Here is a 17,114-nt window from a genome sequence, read left to right as displayed (position 1 = left end):
CAAAAGGAGCCCTCCTTTTGGAGGGAGTGAGGCATCCCTGGGCTCCTTTAGGGGTCTTTGAAATTACATATAATGTGTATATATATATATATATAAAGTAAAAGGGGGAGGGGCGGCAAAAATTCATCGGGAAGTAAGAGAGAAATTTTTTGAAGGAAGAAACCCCTTGAAGCAATGTAGATGGGGACTTAGGGGGCGGCGTCGGGCTCAAAGACCCCCCACTCCGAATAGAATCAACACCAACCAACAAACCCAATAATTTATAGTTTAATACATATAAACTTTCATATTTTATGTATCATTATCAGATCCACATATGCAACATTTAACTCGTTACTGTTGATCGCAATCAGCAATCTTAGTTGTGACCAACCAAAGATGCAAAATCACAATTGGCTCTGATAGAAGATGTAAGATATGTCATGTGTGTTTAACATGAATTATGCAAAATCACATCTTTTAACGGGTTCATCTTCATTAATGAACATTTTACAACAATTTTTTCATGCCGCTTGTATATATCTCTCAACAGTCTTACAAAAAAACCTATAAAACCTGTAGAAACAAAATCTATGGATCCCCTAATGAAGATTCATCACCCGACTCCTCTGAATCAATACCATCAACCATCTTTTCAAGTGATTCCATATCACCGGCTTCCGCAACTGTACTCAACCGCAGTTTTTCCGCATCCTCACTACGAAATTTCATGAGCAAACATGTTTTTTTGGGTTACACTTAATCTCAAACATATCAATATAAATAATAGCCAAAAAATGACCCTAGGGTCAATGGGAAAAAGGGACCTTATTAAAAAAACGTATACCATTATTACAAATTTCGGTAATCATATTTACCACATAAAACGGACCTCAACTAGTCAACCGGACTAAAAGATTACTTGTTGCCAACACCAGCCCGGCCAATCTGTCAGGTCTATTCTCGAGAAAAGATATTATTTAAAGATTTGTAGATAAACTACTGTCATGTACTCATATTTAGAATAACCCAGAAAAAAAGGGGCACGTTATACTTGAAACACAATTAACCATTATACTTAAATTTGTAAAAAATATACTTAACAAAGTTGAACAAATATGCTAAAATTTTGTGAGGTCAATGATTTTGGTCGTATTTTCTTACAATGTTGTTTTGAGGCAACATGCCAAAAAGGTTACAAAAGTAATTTACTTAAAAAAGAATGATGCTTACTCTGCAACGCCAAATATTTCTTTCACTATCAAGGAGCTGTCTCTTCCGCAGAACTCAGGGAGCTAGTGTCATATAGCAATATGAATATAAGCATCAATAATATCATCAACTAGCAATCAAACTAAACTAACAGCTAGGTTTGAGGGAACACAATGAGGATGAGAATAATAACAATTCAATGGATAAGATGATAATCAATTTGATCGTTATTAAAGTTGATTGTAATTAGCCTTAGAAGAGTATTTAACACAATAAATGTACAAAAGTATGATATTTCATCTAATTTTGCAAAGGTTCAAAATTCAAGAAAATCATATTTTGACAGAAGACTGTAACTAAAATCAGAAACATAATATATCTTTTATAGGACTAAACAGGGAAAACTCATGGAGGAATTGATGTGAGTATGTGACTAATATCTTGCAAGAATGCAATTATGCAAATGATCAGATAATTATATGGCTGACATTCCCACTTACCCAGGATTATTTGCATTCATGGGAGATAACACATAATTGATGACTTGAAGTGTGGCCTTTTTTCTTGACATACAAGTACTAAAAAGTAAAATCTACCCGACCACATTTGTAATACATCATGATTATAATACCTTGAATGTAAAGATGATAAAAACAAAATCATCTAGGAGCAGGTTATTGAACTTCTTAGAAATTTAAAATGCTGAATGAGAACTCACTTAAAAAATAACTGCCCTAGTAGAAAAGATCAATTTGATTTTACCTCTGAAAGATAGAAAAGTTTTCCGAACAAAGATTGGACAGTAAGCTTTCTCCTTAAGCCCTTTTCTGAATATCCTGATGTATTCATCACTACTGGACCTGCAACATGGAAGAACATATTGAGCAAACAAAGAGCACCAATTATATGCACAGATGCAACTCTGATTTAGATATAAATTTCATTTGAGTTTCATATCGTTCCTTTATTTTTCTTTCTCTATAGTTCCTTTATTTTTCTCTCTTACTTGTATTGGACATATGTTACCCTTTCACTTTGTCTGTTTTAGCTACCAGTCAAGCTATACCTTCATTTTATTATGAAGTGTAGATATCTTTGGAAAACCTTACCTTATTTCCACCATCAAAGAGAGATTACTAATAACTAGTTGTCGCACAATAGCAGTGGCAATATATGAACACACACATTGAGAGAAAAATTTCTCTCTGAATAATTCTAACAATTACAAAGAAGAGGACACTGATTAACTCCAAGTAACTTGTAATTATTGCCTAAGATAACAACTGATTGAAAGAAATCACCAATTTCACACAATTTGACTAAGTAATGAAAATAAAGCGCAATGATAATTCTAGAGAATTCATTGAGATTTATTGTATTTGCATAAAACATAAGCAGATTTTGTACCATAATCTTTGACAAGTCGTCTTGAAATTTCATTCAATATTTCAGCGATTTGAGAATCATCCAACATTGTTGTTTTCCTGAGTTGAATCAGTGCTGCAACCAGTTTGGGGTTGAAAGGCTTTTCATTCAAGGAATATCGAATGTATTTACGCAAAATCTCCGCCATACTGAAGCCTGTCTGCATATGAAATTATATTGGTATCGAATACTCCTTGTTACAGTATCAAATGATTGGATTAGATTATATTAGTATGGTCCGCCCAGCCCGTTTGTGGTTTAGGGTTTCTAGCATTAGCCATTAGTTTTAATGTACTCCTATTTATACTCCAATCATAATACCTCACCGGGTTTCAATGGTTTAGCATACAAAAATCAATTAATAAAGACACTACAAAAGCACACAGGGACCAGAAACTATGAAATTGAAAAGTGATTAAATAAAAATAAAAATTCCAAAAGCTAGTTGGTAAAAAAACAGAACTACTATGGTCCATATAGTCCATACTTACAAACCATTTAACACATATGTTGATGGATAATCATATGAAAAGAAGAAAAAATAAACAAATCCAACAGTACACGATAATTTGTCATATTAAAACCAATCCACAAACCAACCACCATCCTTGACGAAAAAAAAGAGAGGAAATTGTCCTTCCATTATTGAAAGTGTTTGCACGATTTCGGATAAAAATTTATAGGCAGTGCCACAGTGGTTTAGTTTTAGGCGATGTGGAAACTAAAAATGAAACCAAAAAAAGGAAAAAAGAAAGACAGGTAAGGACGTATATCATGACAAAGACAAAAGTGTTTCTTAATGTCAAGTGAAGGGTTATATGTATATCACCTTCTGCATCAAATGCTTCAAAGCTTCGTGTTGTACTCCATTCCCCTCTTTCTCAAGTAAATCATCTATGGATCTGCATAGTGCTGCATTTTTGTTAACCTGAAAACACACCTCCCGTTAGTCGTATAATAATGCATCAGATTATTCAATTATTTTAGGGAGCATAGAAAAAGAATGAAAAATTACATGGTTAAGACTTAATTTTAATAATAACAATAGTAAACATATATAAGTGAGCAGACAAATTGTACAAGCAAGTATCATAGTTTCAGCTGGTGGTCGTCTCTGATTTGCCAGCTAGAAAAATTAATTGCACAATGAAGTCATCTGCTTTTAAATTTTATAGCAAATGCGGTTGTGGTCTATTTTGATTCCTGAACAAGACTCCTTGGTCAATTCAGTAAAAATCATGAGTGAGAAACGCATGTAGTATACAATTAAAGAACCCTTCAACATAACAAAGTTTAAAGTGTTAGCTATGTACGTCATATACCATTTAGATAATTCATAAAAAAAAAACAACAAGACTTAAATAATAGGAAATCGCTGTCATCTCCAAAACTTGGATGAATTTTAAAAAAGGATGTTAGGGTAATAATCAGGGAAAGTGATACATAGTAGACTTGTCTGTCAGATGCAAATCACTTTTGTTGTTCACGTATTATTGCCTTTTAACTTCAAAAATTTGTAAGAACGTAATAATGATAGTGAACAAGTCTAGAAGGAAAATTTATGCAACAAGGGAATTTTGTATTTCAGGGAAGTCTGAACTCAATGGGTAAACCAAGTGTATGATTTGGCATTAGTCAATTTAATCAAAAACAAAAGATTATCGAAACAACTCTAATCTACTTCCCATTATCATGATCCAAACATTTAGAAGCAACCGTTTTCCACCAAGGCTTCAAGGTTTTGTGACTCTATCACACACCCAAGTTTCCTACCTTTTGCAAGGCCAAGGACACTGACTTTGTGTCTCAAAATCTGACCTTGGTTTTGTACACCATTATACCTTACTCCCTATACGCAATTGAAATGAGGGTTAGGTTAAATCCTCAAATAAATTGAGTGGCTGTCCCAAATTCCCAATTATCTCTTCTTTTTTTTTTTGAACTATGAATTAGTAGTTAGCATTCGAGACACCACAGTGACATCCAATTGGGCATTATGCGGAGCACGAACCACGCATGTCTGGGATGAACCCCCCTTAATAATCCACTCCTAACTTGGGACAAAACTGTGTCTCATCATCTGCTCCTAGTGAAAAATTTGTATGGATGGGACAAAAACTCCCTCTGTTGGTGTAACTAGGAACAAGACCTATATATTTGTAAAACTAGGAAGTCCGGTGTCTAAGACACCGAACTTGGCCACGTACATTGAAGTCCGGTGTTGTAGACGCCGAACTTGCCCACGTGGAGTAAATCTGTTGGTGGTCCTTGAACTTCAATTTCAGATTTACAAATATATTGGACAAGTTCGGTGTCTACAACACCGGACTTCAATGTAAGTGGCCAAGTTCTAAGACACCGAACTTCCTTGTTTTGCAAAAGTTTTGAGTAAAGTTCCTAGTTGCACCATTGGGTTGAATTTTGTTCCTATCCGTACAAAAAACTCGCTCCTAGTTGAAATAAGTTCAACTATAGTTCACTATGCAGTTAGGAACAAAACCTAATAAAAAACGAGCTCGTGCTTAACCTAAAGTAAGCAATAAACATATGCATACACAATTTATTATATATATATATATATATATATATAAAGATACAGAAGAGATAGAAATATGGACCCGGTTACGGCGAGCTTGTTTAGGAGAAGTAAACTTGCGAACAGTTTTAACAACTGCGAGCACGAAGGAAACACCGACATACGCCAACGGAACAGCGAGAATCCAGGGAAGCGAAGATTGGCCGACGCGTGGACCAGGTAAAGCTTGTGTTACGGAGCCACTGAATTCAACTATATCTAATGCTTTCTCTTGTATCCATGGTAAATCCTCTTCTATTTCTTCTTCTTCGATTTCGTTTTGTTTATTGTTATTTGATTGTTTAGGGTTTGTATTGCTGTTCTTCGCGGCGGCGGCGGAGACGGTTAGAATTGAGCGGTTACGGCGGTTGGTTGTTGTTGAAAGCAAGAGGGGATTGAAGGATGTGAAGGTTAAATGAGGTGTTTTTGTGGTGGTGGTGAGTGGTGGATGATGGCGGTTGGTGGTGGTTATATGGATGTTGTGATATATTGACATATTGGTTTAGTAGTGTGGGTCGGATGAGTGTGTTTCCGGTGATAGTGTTCACTCGAGTGAAAAAGGGAAGGTTTGGAAATGGATGGCGTTGAAAACAACGTGTTCTTTTTTTAACGAGTCGACTAAGATGTCCACGGTCTAACCAAGACCGATTATGTACGTACCATAACTTTGTAAAAATACTACTCCATCTAACTATATTCCAAGTACAACTCGTTCAAGATATCCGTTTGAAGTATTGATAATGGTGTTCCGTATACCGTATACTTTTAGTGGTACACTACCCAACATATTTAGCACAACCCATTAAAACACAATTTTTTTAAGGCTTATGGTATCCGACCATGATTTTGGTAACCCGACCAGATTATTAATGACAGAGGCCCGTTTTTTACTCTATCATATATACCATTATAGACACGAGGCCCACACTTTTTGGTTGGGATACCAAAAAGTGTGGTTGGGATACCCATAGTGTTTTTTAATTAGTGTTTTACCTATAACAATTAAGTGATGTATAGGTCATCGTCCTAAATGTATCTGTACAAAAACTATCAAATGGTTGTTAAATCACTTAAACTTTAGAAATGCAAAATAATCGTTAATACTTCTTACTCCTTCCTACATATTCAGCGTCCCCCACATAGTAATTCAACATCCCTACTTAGGTAAATAACATATGTATTTTATGGTCGATGAAATTCATCATTTATATAATTTTGACTCTACAAGTAAAACAAGTGGAAGGTTAGCAACTATACACGACCACCTACAATCCTCACTGAACAAGCTAAAAATGTTTATTACAACATTGAGACAACACATTATCATCTTGAAAAGACAAAGTTGTGAAGTTTTTATATACGAGTATAAGTTTTCAAATTGATTATTACATCAAAATCACATATATAGAAGTATAATATTAAGTCAAACATTGTAATCAAAGTGACTTAATTATGCAAAAGGGGGGGTGAAACCTTATATTGATCAATCTTAAGACAATTTATATCCACAATCACTTGAGATCAATCAAAAACACAAACGTCGTCTCTGATGGATGATGAATACGTAGGAAACACCATACTCGATGTTGAGCGTGGCGATTAATTATACGTACTAGTAGTAATTACACAAAGCTCATAAAATTTGATTAAGCTACACTGAATGAAGATGTTGTTCCCTCAACAAATTTCTTTGCTCCCTTAAACCATCTCTTGTCGCCTGCTTGGGCCTTGCAGATGTAAAGTTTTCCATCAGAAACGGTCGCGCTGATCAGTTGATGCTTGCCGCCTTCGTCTCCATCAGCAGTCCTTGTTAACACTGACACATAGTAGTATTGTTTCCCACCAACCACCGGTGTTGAAACCTCCAATATGTTTGCTGTTGCTACCGCATCTTGTTCAAATCCTCCCTATACATACATATACACATTGTGTAACAAATACATCAGTTCAATCAAACAATACAAGGCATAATTAAAAGTACTGAAATGCCTGCCTGCCTAAACAAGTAATAGTATTGGTTACCTCTGATGCGGTCTTTCCAAAGTAAGCTTGCTTCCCAAGCAAGTAATCGACCTGTACAACGATGCCGCAACGCAATGTTTAATAAATCTCATTTCCATATATATATACACTTCGATTTAATTTAAGATCTAGCTAGTCAATAACCACCGTCTAATTTGAAATTAGTGAAAATAGGTGCATGTTGCACGCCTAGTAGTAGTATATATATGTGCCTAGCTAGCTAATTGAAAATGTGCCTAACAGGTTCAATGTGTATAATTAATTAGTCACAATTTTTTAAACAAAATAAATAAATTATCATATAACTTGTAGTTATAACCTTGGAGAGGAAATCCTCGGGGGCACCAAAGTCGGTGATGGATTTCTTATCGGTAGGGGTAACCATAACGGAAAGGTTGCTGGTGGTGTCAAAGTTGTCTTCGTATCTAAGCACCTGACCAGGGAACTCCACCTCTTTGCTGGGGTTCCACTTGGCTGGTATCGACAGCTTGAATCCTGGACCATCATACTGCGAGAATTCCGTTGACTTTTGCTTCCCAAACACATTTGCTACAGTTCATACATCCATTCATCAAAATACAATTAATTCACCTATATTATTATCTTATTATTGAACTAACCCCACCCTGATCGGTATTAGTACATTATAATATATAATCTATTTTTAGTCGTACATAACAAATTAGTACAGTATTAGCTAGTTTGACCGTTGGAAGAAAAAAAAAAAAAAGGAGAAAAGAAACGTACCAGCTTCACCATAAGCAGCATCAGCCGGAGAAACTTTAGTACCAACGGCTGCAGCACCAATGAGAACAGTTAAAGCCAGCCTACGGGATATGGAAGCATCGGTGGACGCAACATCTTCACGTTTCTGTTGGGTGCAACGAACAATGAGTTGGTTGGGTTTGATTATGGGTTTAGGCGAGTTTGCTGATGATCTGGCTGGGGTTGCTGAGAGTGCATGGAAACATGAAGTGGCTGCCATTTTGCACAGTGTGTGTGTGTGTGTGTGTGAGTGGAGAAATGATCGAGGGAAGGCAAAAGAAAGGTAAGGAAATTAAGAGAAAGGATTGGTTGGAAATATGGATGGATAGAAGATGAGATTGATAGGGGTTTGGATAAGGGTGTAATGGTTGTAATTCATGCCAACTAGATTAGATTAGATGATCTTTCAAGTTTTTACTCGTATTAGATTTGCCTATGTGGGAGTGGGAGTGGTGGTGGGACAATTCAGCAATATTGTCTTTTTCGAATGAAACTAGTACTTTCTCGGGTCGGGTAAGTTTTTGTACCCGATGGAAATGGGTCGAGTTATAAAGGGTTCGATTGGGCCGGGTCAACCTGTGATTAAAAGTTGCATTAACCTCCCCCTATGGTCTTTGTATTTTTTACTATCTACTCTCTCTCATTGGGAATGTTTTCATATGCCGTCCCTGTAGGAGCAAACTAATGACATACCCCGTCCCTCATGCACTTTAAATGACATAAAAGTCGTGTACATCAAGCGTCACTGTGGTCTTTTATTTGATTCACTATCCATCCCTTGTCTGATAGTGTAAACCGTAAACTCGTAAAGTATGGAAACAAGGATAGTTTAATCATTTAAGTTGGATGGGGTACACTTTATGTTATTAGGGCATCTCCAACGATGTTTAATGAAAAGTTTTTTTTGAAAAAAAAAGTCTTTACAATAGATTGATGTCATTGGGTTGAAAGGGTTATTTGATGAATAAGTTGGGTTTTCTCAACCTTTTGCCAAAAAGCTTTTTTCCAAATACATATGATTTTAATCATAAAAAGCTTTTCCATTGGGAATAATAGCTTTTTAATAGGTTTATGTTAATGGATAATGAGGTGTCAGAATAAAAAAGCTTTTAAAGACTTTTTATCATTGTGAATACTCTTAGTTTACTTCTATAAAAATGGTTTGTGCAAATATTTCCAACAACATATGGATAGTGAAAAAAATAAGTAGTAGATCGTAAATTTATGTAATTTACTCTAAAATTTATTTTTGTACCGTGCATAAAACCACAACCAAGTGGAGACAGTTTATGTTATTAGTTTACCTCTATAAAAATGGTTTATGCAAATATTTCCAACAACATATGGATAGTAAAAAAAATAAGTAGTAGATCATAAATTTTATGTAATTTACTCTAAAATTTATTTTAGTGCATAAAACCACAACCAAGTGGAAACAGTTTTGATGGACCTAGTTAAACGGTCTTGATATTTGAATCTAATATTTTTTAGATAAACACATTTTAGGATAGCTAAGAATGATCTGTAACGTAAACTCATAAAGTATAAAATTACAAAATTAAGTTGTGATATCTGTAGCCATATATCATTTAATTCCACGAAAACCTTTATTTTTATTTTTGTTATTGGATAGATTTCTTTTATCGAAGTCATGTAAGAAACAGAATACGTACAACTTACACAACTAAAGACTAGTCAGTTATTGGTGTAAATACACATTCGAAAATATGGGTGTCTATTCATTTGTTAGAATTCTCATTTATTTAAAAAATAAAAATTGAAAGTCCTCTTGTAACTCATCTCAAAATGGGCTTTATGAAAAATAACAAAGAAAAAAAAGTATGTATGACATTCAACAAACATAATAAACTATTTAAATATCTATTTAATATTGTATAAAAAGTGATACTCGTTTATCATTTCACACAAAATACACGGCACGTACAAAATTATACAAGCTTGTGTTAAATATGGATGTTTAGGTAACACTGATTAATAATTACGATTCGAGCCTTACATGGAAAAACTTATACATGGTATTCAAAAAGTGTTTATGTATGTATAATTTAGAATTGATGTATAATTATATTTTTCCTAAAAATTAAACGTTTTTATTTATACTTTTTATTTAACATCATTTAAAATTTTATTATTCAAATTGAAAGTTAGAGGCTATGCATGTCACCAATGTACAAAAGTAGTAAAACATACAAAATGCCAAAGAACAAAAATTCCATGAATAAAGTTTTAGAACACTTCAAACCATTTTCATTATAAGTTACCAAGTTAGGCCCGAATTTTTGGATTAGTCTTAACCCAGTGATTTAATCTTTCAAACGACTTTAGAGTTTTGAGTTTCGACATTATTATCCACTAATTCCGTCCAATTTTAAATGAGTTTCTTTTAACTGTGACCGTATTTTTGTGTTATATGTTAGTTGATGAAATTTATATTAATGAAAACTATATTTAAAACTCATATCATTCATATCTATGTCTTCTATACTATAAAACAAATTCACTTTTTAACTTTCAATATTCAATTTCAACAATGTACACATGAAAATGCATGATATACCATACATTAATGCCTACAACTTTCTCTCTCTTATATAAATCATTTTATACCTCTAATTTTTTCAAAATCTTTTATTTCAAAAACCGTACATCGATAAATTATAAAAATTATATGCGTGTTCTTAAAATTTCATGCTCTTTCATTAGAGATGTTATTCGATATACTTTCGACGAATTTTTAAATCCGAGGGCGGAGCCCGTACGACTAATACATTTGACTATGACATATCATCTCCTATGACCTATCACCCTCACTATCTCACTACCGCAACGTGTGGGTACTTGCTTATAAAATACAAACAAAAACATTTACGATTAAAATTGAAGACATAAGACCTGATAAATTAAATCTGGACAATTAAAATATCGGAGAGAGCATTTTACGGAATGAAAAAGTATTTATTAGGATGACCATCATACAAAAGTAACAAATGTCAACCATTATTAACCATTTTAGTTTGAATTCATTATACCATTAAATTATAAAATCAAGCTAATTAAATTAAAGCAGAACTACATTTAATACCAAACACCCTATTTCCAGGGCTTTTTTTCTTCCTTTTTTCTTTTCCTTTGTTGTGGTGTACTAGTGTGCACTGTTGTCTAGATTACACTGTATATATTTTCTCTATATTTTCTGAAAGTTCCTGGCCCACACTCACACACACACACACACTCACACTTCCAAACTCACTTTTTGTTTCTCATCAGATTTTTCTTTGTCTTTCGGTGGCTTTGCGTGCACTACTTCCATTAATCTATACTTACACTTTCCTATATCCATACACATTTTTTTAATTTTTATTTTTTCTCATTCAACAATAACTTGATTTACATATTAGATTTAATCTCATCTGCAGTAAGTCTTTCCTCACATTATTTTCTTTCTATAGATCACTACTTAATCTTCTCAAATGCATTTAGTTTATTCCAAGATTTACATTTATAATTGCATTAGTGTAATTTTATTATGTCATATTATCTTGGATTGTATCAAGTTTGCATTATGATGTAATAAAGCAGTGAACTTTGATATGGGTATTTGATTCTTTGCTCTCCTTTTTTTTTTCTTATTGTAAAATTAGTTATTGAAGTAATTTGGCTTAATTACATTACAAAATCTTGAAGTGTGTAATTTACATTTATTTTGGCGTTAATATAGTCTAATTGTGTCATATTTTCTTGGATTGTATCAAAGTTTGCATTTTTATGTTATAAGGCAATGAAATTTGATGTGGGTGTATAGTTTTTTAGCATCTATATTATTAAATTTAGTTATAAGAATAACTTAGGTTAATTGCATTGCAAAATCTGGAGCTTTGTAATTTATATTAATATTGCATTTAGAGAAAATCTAATTATCCCATATTAGATTTAATCAAGTTTGAATTTTTTTGTAGTAAAGCAATGAACTTTGATGCGGGTATTTAGTTATTTAGCATCTATGTTATCAAGTTAGTTATCAAAATAATTTGGATTAATTGCATTACAAAACCTTGAAGTTTTTTAAGCCCTGCAATTGTTGTTGACATTTCAAGTGTTTTTTGTTTTTTGGGGGAATTTTTGTAGGAGATGGATTAGCTGAAGCCATGGAGAGGATAATTTTGTAATTTATGATTGTCATTCGAAATGTCGGGGAGTTTAGATTCAGGCTTATCGAAAAAGACTTCCTTTATGGGGATTAAAGTATGGGTTTTGATCTGCTTAGGTGTTGGTGTGTTTATTTGTGTGTTTTTATGTCTTTTATCAATGTGGGTTGTGTGCCAAAGGAAGTCTCAAAGAAGAGATAGATATCCGATTTCCCAAATACCAAATGTGCCTAAAGATATTAGAGTTGATAGTGTTGGAGGTCCTTACAATGATAATAATCGAGGACAGCCATCAACAACTGTTACAGATGAAGCCAGTGGTAAGAGTTCTGGAAAGATGCTGTTTCAGATTGGACTTAGTAAATCGGGAGGTGACGCTGATAATGCAAGTCAGAGTAGTTCAATGTATGAAAGAGGATACAGGTCACAACAATCAGGGGAGGAAGGAACTTCTGGAACTATCTGGAAGCAATCTTCAGTGGGTCGTGGAGGAATGGCATCTCCATTTGTTGGGTTACCTGAAACTTCACATTTAGGTTGGGGACATTGGTTTACTTTGAGAGACCTTGAGCAAGCAACAAAACGATTTTCCAGTGAAAATGTGGTTGGTGAGGGTGGATATGGGGTTGTGTATAAGGGGACATTGATCAATGGGACTGAGGTTGCAGTGAAGAAACTACTTAACAATTTGTGAGTATAATATTCGGCTATAAATGCATGGCAATATTGAGGTTTATTAATCTGTTATCATGATATTCTGTGATTACATGCGTAGGGGACAGGCAGAGAAAGAATTTAGAGTTGAAGTGGAAGCTATAGGACACGTCCGTCACAAGAATCTTGTGCGACTTCTAGGATATTGTATAGAGGGAACTCAGAGGTACATTTCTATATCAAATTAATACATTCACGTTCTAATTTTGTTGCAATTTTCTTAACTTTTGTTGTGCAAGTTCTTTGGATTTTAGTTGGGGTTCTTAGTTCGTCAATTTTTTATATCTCGTTAGAGTTTCATCGGAGGTGAAAGCTATTGAATTATAATTTATCTTTAATTGAATAACTTAGGATGCTTGTTTATGAATATGTGGACAATGGAAACCTGGAACAATGGCTCCATGGAGACTTTCAAGAATGTGGTGTCCTTACATGGGATGCTCGCATGAAGGTCCTTCTTGGTATTGCAAAAGCGTAAGTTAATCATCTATACCAATTGCTTGGATACACTAAAGTGGTGATTTTGACCCTTGGGTTGATTTGTTTTATGTTCCATCTTCAATGAGTCAAATGGGCCAACTCAAAAAAATCAACCGCAAGAGAACAAAGTATTATGTAATCACAGAATATCATGATAACAGAATAATAAACCTCCAAAGTTTATGTTTAATGCTCTAGTCTCTTACTTCATCTGTATTTAAAGATTTATATTTTTATGTAACAATATTCCCCGTTCAGTGCCCTTAAGAAAAAGAATATATATTCCTTTTAGTCATCAAAACATTTTTAAATATAAAAAGTTAAGAAAGTGGACAAGAGAGGAGTTTATGGTTAAAGCTAACCCAACCTTTACTAAAAATGACCCATTTCAGCCCTATTCCCAACCTGCTCATCCTGCCATCTGTAATGTGTAATCTATAGTTTTAGTCTTTGTATTATGATTAGTGCACTTGGCATTGAAACTTTTACATATTATTTTGCAGACTTTCTTACTTGCATGAAGCTATAGAGCCAAAGGTTGTGCATCGGGACATAAAATCTAGCAATATTTTGATTGACCATGACTTCAATGGTAAGCTTTCTGATTTTGGATTGGCCAAGCTTTTGGATTCAGGCGAAAGTCACATAAATACCAGAGTTATGGGGACATTTGGGTACGATTGCAAATTCTTGATTAACATATTCTATACTACTTGAGCTAAAAATTGACTGATTGAATACTTTAAAATTTTAATTTTTGTTTTGAAATCGTCAGATATGTGGCTCCCGAGTATGCAAATACTGGTATGTTAAACGAAAAGAGTGATATATACAGCTTTGGTGTGCTTCTTCTAGAAGCAGTAACTGGAAGGGATCCAGTGGATTACAATCGCGTTGCTAATGAGGTACAAATCATCTAATGCATGGAATGAGTGCTACACTGATACCTATAGACTAGTCCTATATGGCACTCTCTATCCACTCACATACTGTTTCTTTGAGATATTCATTACCAATTAAATTTTTTCACGTCCAATTTCAGTGTATTTTAAACTTATGACAGGTTAATCTTGTTGAGTGGCTGAAAATGATGGTGGGCCAAAGAAGAGCTGAGGAAGTTGTAGACCCAAATCTTGATCCTAAACCCTCGACACATGCTCTTAAACGTGCACTTCTGGTGGCACTTAGATGTGTCGATCCTGACTCTGAAAAGAGACCTAAAATGAGTCAGGTTGTAAGAATGCTTGATGCAGATTTCCCATATCGTGAGGTACTACTGACTTTCGCCTTTTCTTGCTTTTCATCTTGTGATAGCTGTGTTGATTTCCCTGTTTCGATTTATTAATACATACCAAAACCATTTCTTATGATTTTTGAATGTCCATCTTCTGAATGCATGGCACCCCATGCCCTATATACAATGTAACTTTTTATATGCAATCTATTGTTGACTTATCATGCGATTTGGCATGTGTAGTGCAAATCGAAATGGTTTCATTGATGGAATATTAGTTTTATAAGGAAAAGTAGTGTTAAAGAAAAGAAAAAGTGATGTTTGAATAGTAATGTGGTGAATATGTGAACGTAGGTGTAAAAGCTAAAAGTAGGAATCATGCATTACCCACTCCATTTTAGCCAAAATCCAGAATCCGTTATAAGCTACAAACTAAACTGAATGATGCCTATGAAGGCTCGATTATTAACGTTTCTCTTTACGTCATAGTTTTTTCTTATTGTATCTTCATTATGACCTTGTTATCCAAGTTCTCTGTATTACATATGCATAACCAAATTGAATAAATCAGGAAGTCGATTATCTACCAATCCAAACATAAGGAAATAGTATCTTTAGCATAGCCTTCACACCAAATTAATCATTTTGAATGAAACCGGATGAGGCTAAATGAATGACTGTTAGAAGTGTTTAAATTAACTTAAGATTGATTATGAGTTCATGGTGGTACCTTTATATGTTCATGCAAAGAAGTGCGATGCTTATTGGAAGTGCTTGAATTAATTGATTGTTTTGACTGCAGAACTAGAATCTTAATTTTCATAAGTATCAGTAGTACTTCTTGACGTTCTTCATTTGCCTAGATCTTTTGTTATTTATCATTATTGGTAAAAATAGGTTCACCTACGACGACTCTGATCTACGCGCACGGCGGTTGGTCGCCCTAGGATTAGTCGGCTCGCAGAGCGGGTTGGATACTTAGGTTAACCAAAATAAAGAGTCTATTTCAACTAAAATAAATTAATAAATTAACCCGGGAAAAAGTTTACAGACAAGCCATGTGCATAGTTGAGGTATTGTTGCTATTTTTTGATTGAAAAAGGCAAGTAAAATGCTTTATACAAGCTGTTTTCCGAACACACCGAAACATTTTCCCCCCATGTAATGTAATGATGCTTCAAGTATAACTAAATATAGAGGGTGTTGATTTTTGAATATGTTACCGTAACCAATTGATTAAGCATGTTTGACTTTTGAAAACAGGAACGGAGGAACAGGAGGAGCCGCACAGCCAGCATGGACAGCGAAACCATGAGCGGTCCTGCTGACATAGAACGCCCGGCAGTGTAATCAGAAATCTGACAGAATTAACAAAAATTGTTAACGAGTTATGAAATCATTCTTGATAGATTACTAGCGAGAATGGTGGTTGTATGGTGGGAGTATCAGTAAATTTAAATTAAGCAAAATGTACATCACACAACAAGCCAGAACAAGGAACAAGGTTTCTTTATTTTTTCTTTTCCTTTTTGTGCTCATAATAATCAAGATCAATTGAGGTTTTGGTTATTCTATTCGTCTTATTCAGGTTGTCACCATTAACTATTCCATTTCTTTTTTTTTTGAAAATCTTACTGTTTATGTAAGACCGATTTAAAAGACAAAAGTTTATCATATGCGGTCATACAGCATATTTATTTATGTATTTAATATGATCCCTACAAAAACTGACTTAGGGTGGACGGAGTGGTACTGGCACCAATCCGGTACCGGGGGAACACCGCCCCGTGGTAACGGTACCGGTTGGGTGGTGACCGGCATGGAGAGGGCTGTCCCCGGGTCTATCCCCACCTTTGTTACCGTTTTTTGACCGTTGCTTCTGTTTTTCTTTTCTTTCTTTTTTTTTTTTATGTAAAAGCTGCCATGGAAATTGAGATATATATATATATACACTATATGTATATGTATATGTGTGTGCAGGAGTTGGGAAAGAAGACGGCTCACAATCGATAAATGTGTTATATATTAAAATCAAATTTACATTTTATACCCTAGATTTTTCTATATTCTTGTTTTCTATACATAATTATTATTAATAGTATTTTAAATTGATTTTAACTGTCTATAAAATGTTTAATTTTATAGTTTTAAAAACTATTTTACTAAAATATTTAAGTATTGTTTTAATTTTTATTTATTTGTACTAATGTTTATATTAAGTAACTAAAAACATATAAAAAACTGGGGAGGGGCGGGAAGGGTGGTGAAGCACTCCGTGCATTTAGGGAGTGAGCAGGGAGAAAGTGAAAAACCGGGGACGGGCGGGGAGGTCCCCCACCCTTATAGATGAGGTTATGACTTGTGACATCGTAGGCAGATGCCAACTCATACACGTTGGGTTCCTGTAAGTTTGTATACCTGAGAGTTTGAACCTAACCAAAAAGGTGTTCCAAGATTTGCAGCCTCGTATAAGTTAAGGTCGGTAACATTTGATGACGTACCCACCCAGACGTAATCACGCAGGGTACGATCAAAGGGTACG

The 17,114-nt window shown here is 34.3% G+C and overlaps 3 protein-coding genes across 3 annotated transcripts; 1 reads left to right on the top strand and 2 right to left on the bottom strand.

The window, feature by feature from the left end:
• Window positions 1-455: 455 nt before the first annotated feature.
• LOC122609894 lies at window positions 456-5,814 on the bottom strand. The gene is made up of 6 exons (XM_043782845.1): window positions 5,235-5,814; window positions 3,446-3,544; window positions 2,599-2,776; window positions 1,954-2,051; window positions 1,213-1,274; window positions 456-697 (listed from the first exon to the last, which is right to left on the bottom strand). The coding sequence occupies exons 1-6, from the start codon at window positions 5,685-5,687 to the stop codon at window positions 571-573; spliced, it is 1,017 nt and encodes a 338-aa protein (XP_043638780.1). The 5' UTR covers window positions 5,688-5,814; the 3' UTR covers window positions 456-570.
• Window positions 5,815-6,641: 827 nt separating this feature from the next.
• On the bottom strand, window positions 6,642-8,271 carry LOC122609895 (oxygen-evolving enhancer protein 2, chloroplastic). Its single transcript, XM_043782846.1, has 4 exons — window positions 7,961-8,271; window positions 7,533-7,762; window positions 7,214-7,264; window positions 6,642-7,098 (listed from the first exon to the last, which is right to left on the bottom strand). Exons 1-4 carry the CDS (start codon window positions 8,196-8,198, stop codon window positions 6,838-6,840), a joined length of 780 nt encoding a protein of 259 aa, XP_043638781.1. The 5' UTR covers window positions 8,199-8,271; the 3' UTR covers window positions 6,642-6,837.
• A 2,937-nt stretch (window positions 8,272-11,208) lies between these two features.
• On the top strand, window positions 11,209-16,141 carry LOC122609893 (probable receptor-like protein kinase At2g42960). Its single transcript, XM_043782844.1, has 8 exons — window positions 11,209-11,414; window positions 12,125-12,834; window positions 12,920-13,024; window positions 13,210-13,332; window positions 13,842-14,012; window positions 14,114-14,243; window positions 14,402-14,608; window positions 15,836-16,141. The coding sequence occupies exons 2-8, from the start codon at window positions 12,185-12,187 to the stop codon at window positions 15,920-15,922; spliced, it is 1,473 nt and encodes a 490-aa protein (XP_043638779.1). The 5' UTR covers window positions 11,209-11,414; window positions 12,125-12,184; the 3' UTR covers window positions 15,923-16,141.
• The last annotated feature ends 973 nt before the right edge of the window (window positions 16,142-17,114 follow it).

This window comes from Erigeron canadensis, chromosome 8, assembly GCF_010389155.1.
Source record: "Erigeron canadensis isolate Cc75 chromosome 8, C_canadensis_v1, whole genome shotgun sequence".
NCBI lineage: Eukaryota > Viridiplantae > Streptophyta > Magnoliopsida > Asterales > Asteraceae > Erigeron > Erigeron canadensis.
The sequence above is the reverse complement of the archived record's forward strand: the minus strand, read 5'-3'. Positions and strand labels throughout refer to the sequence as shown.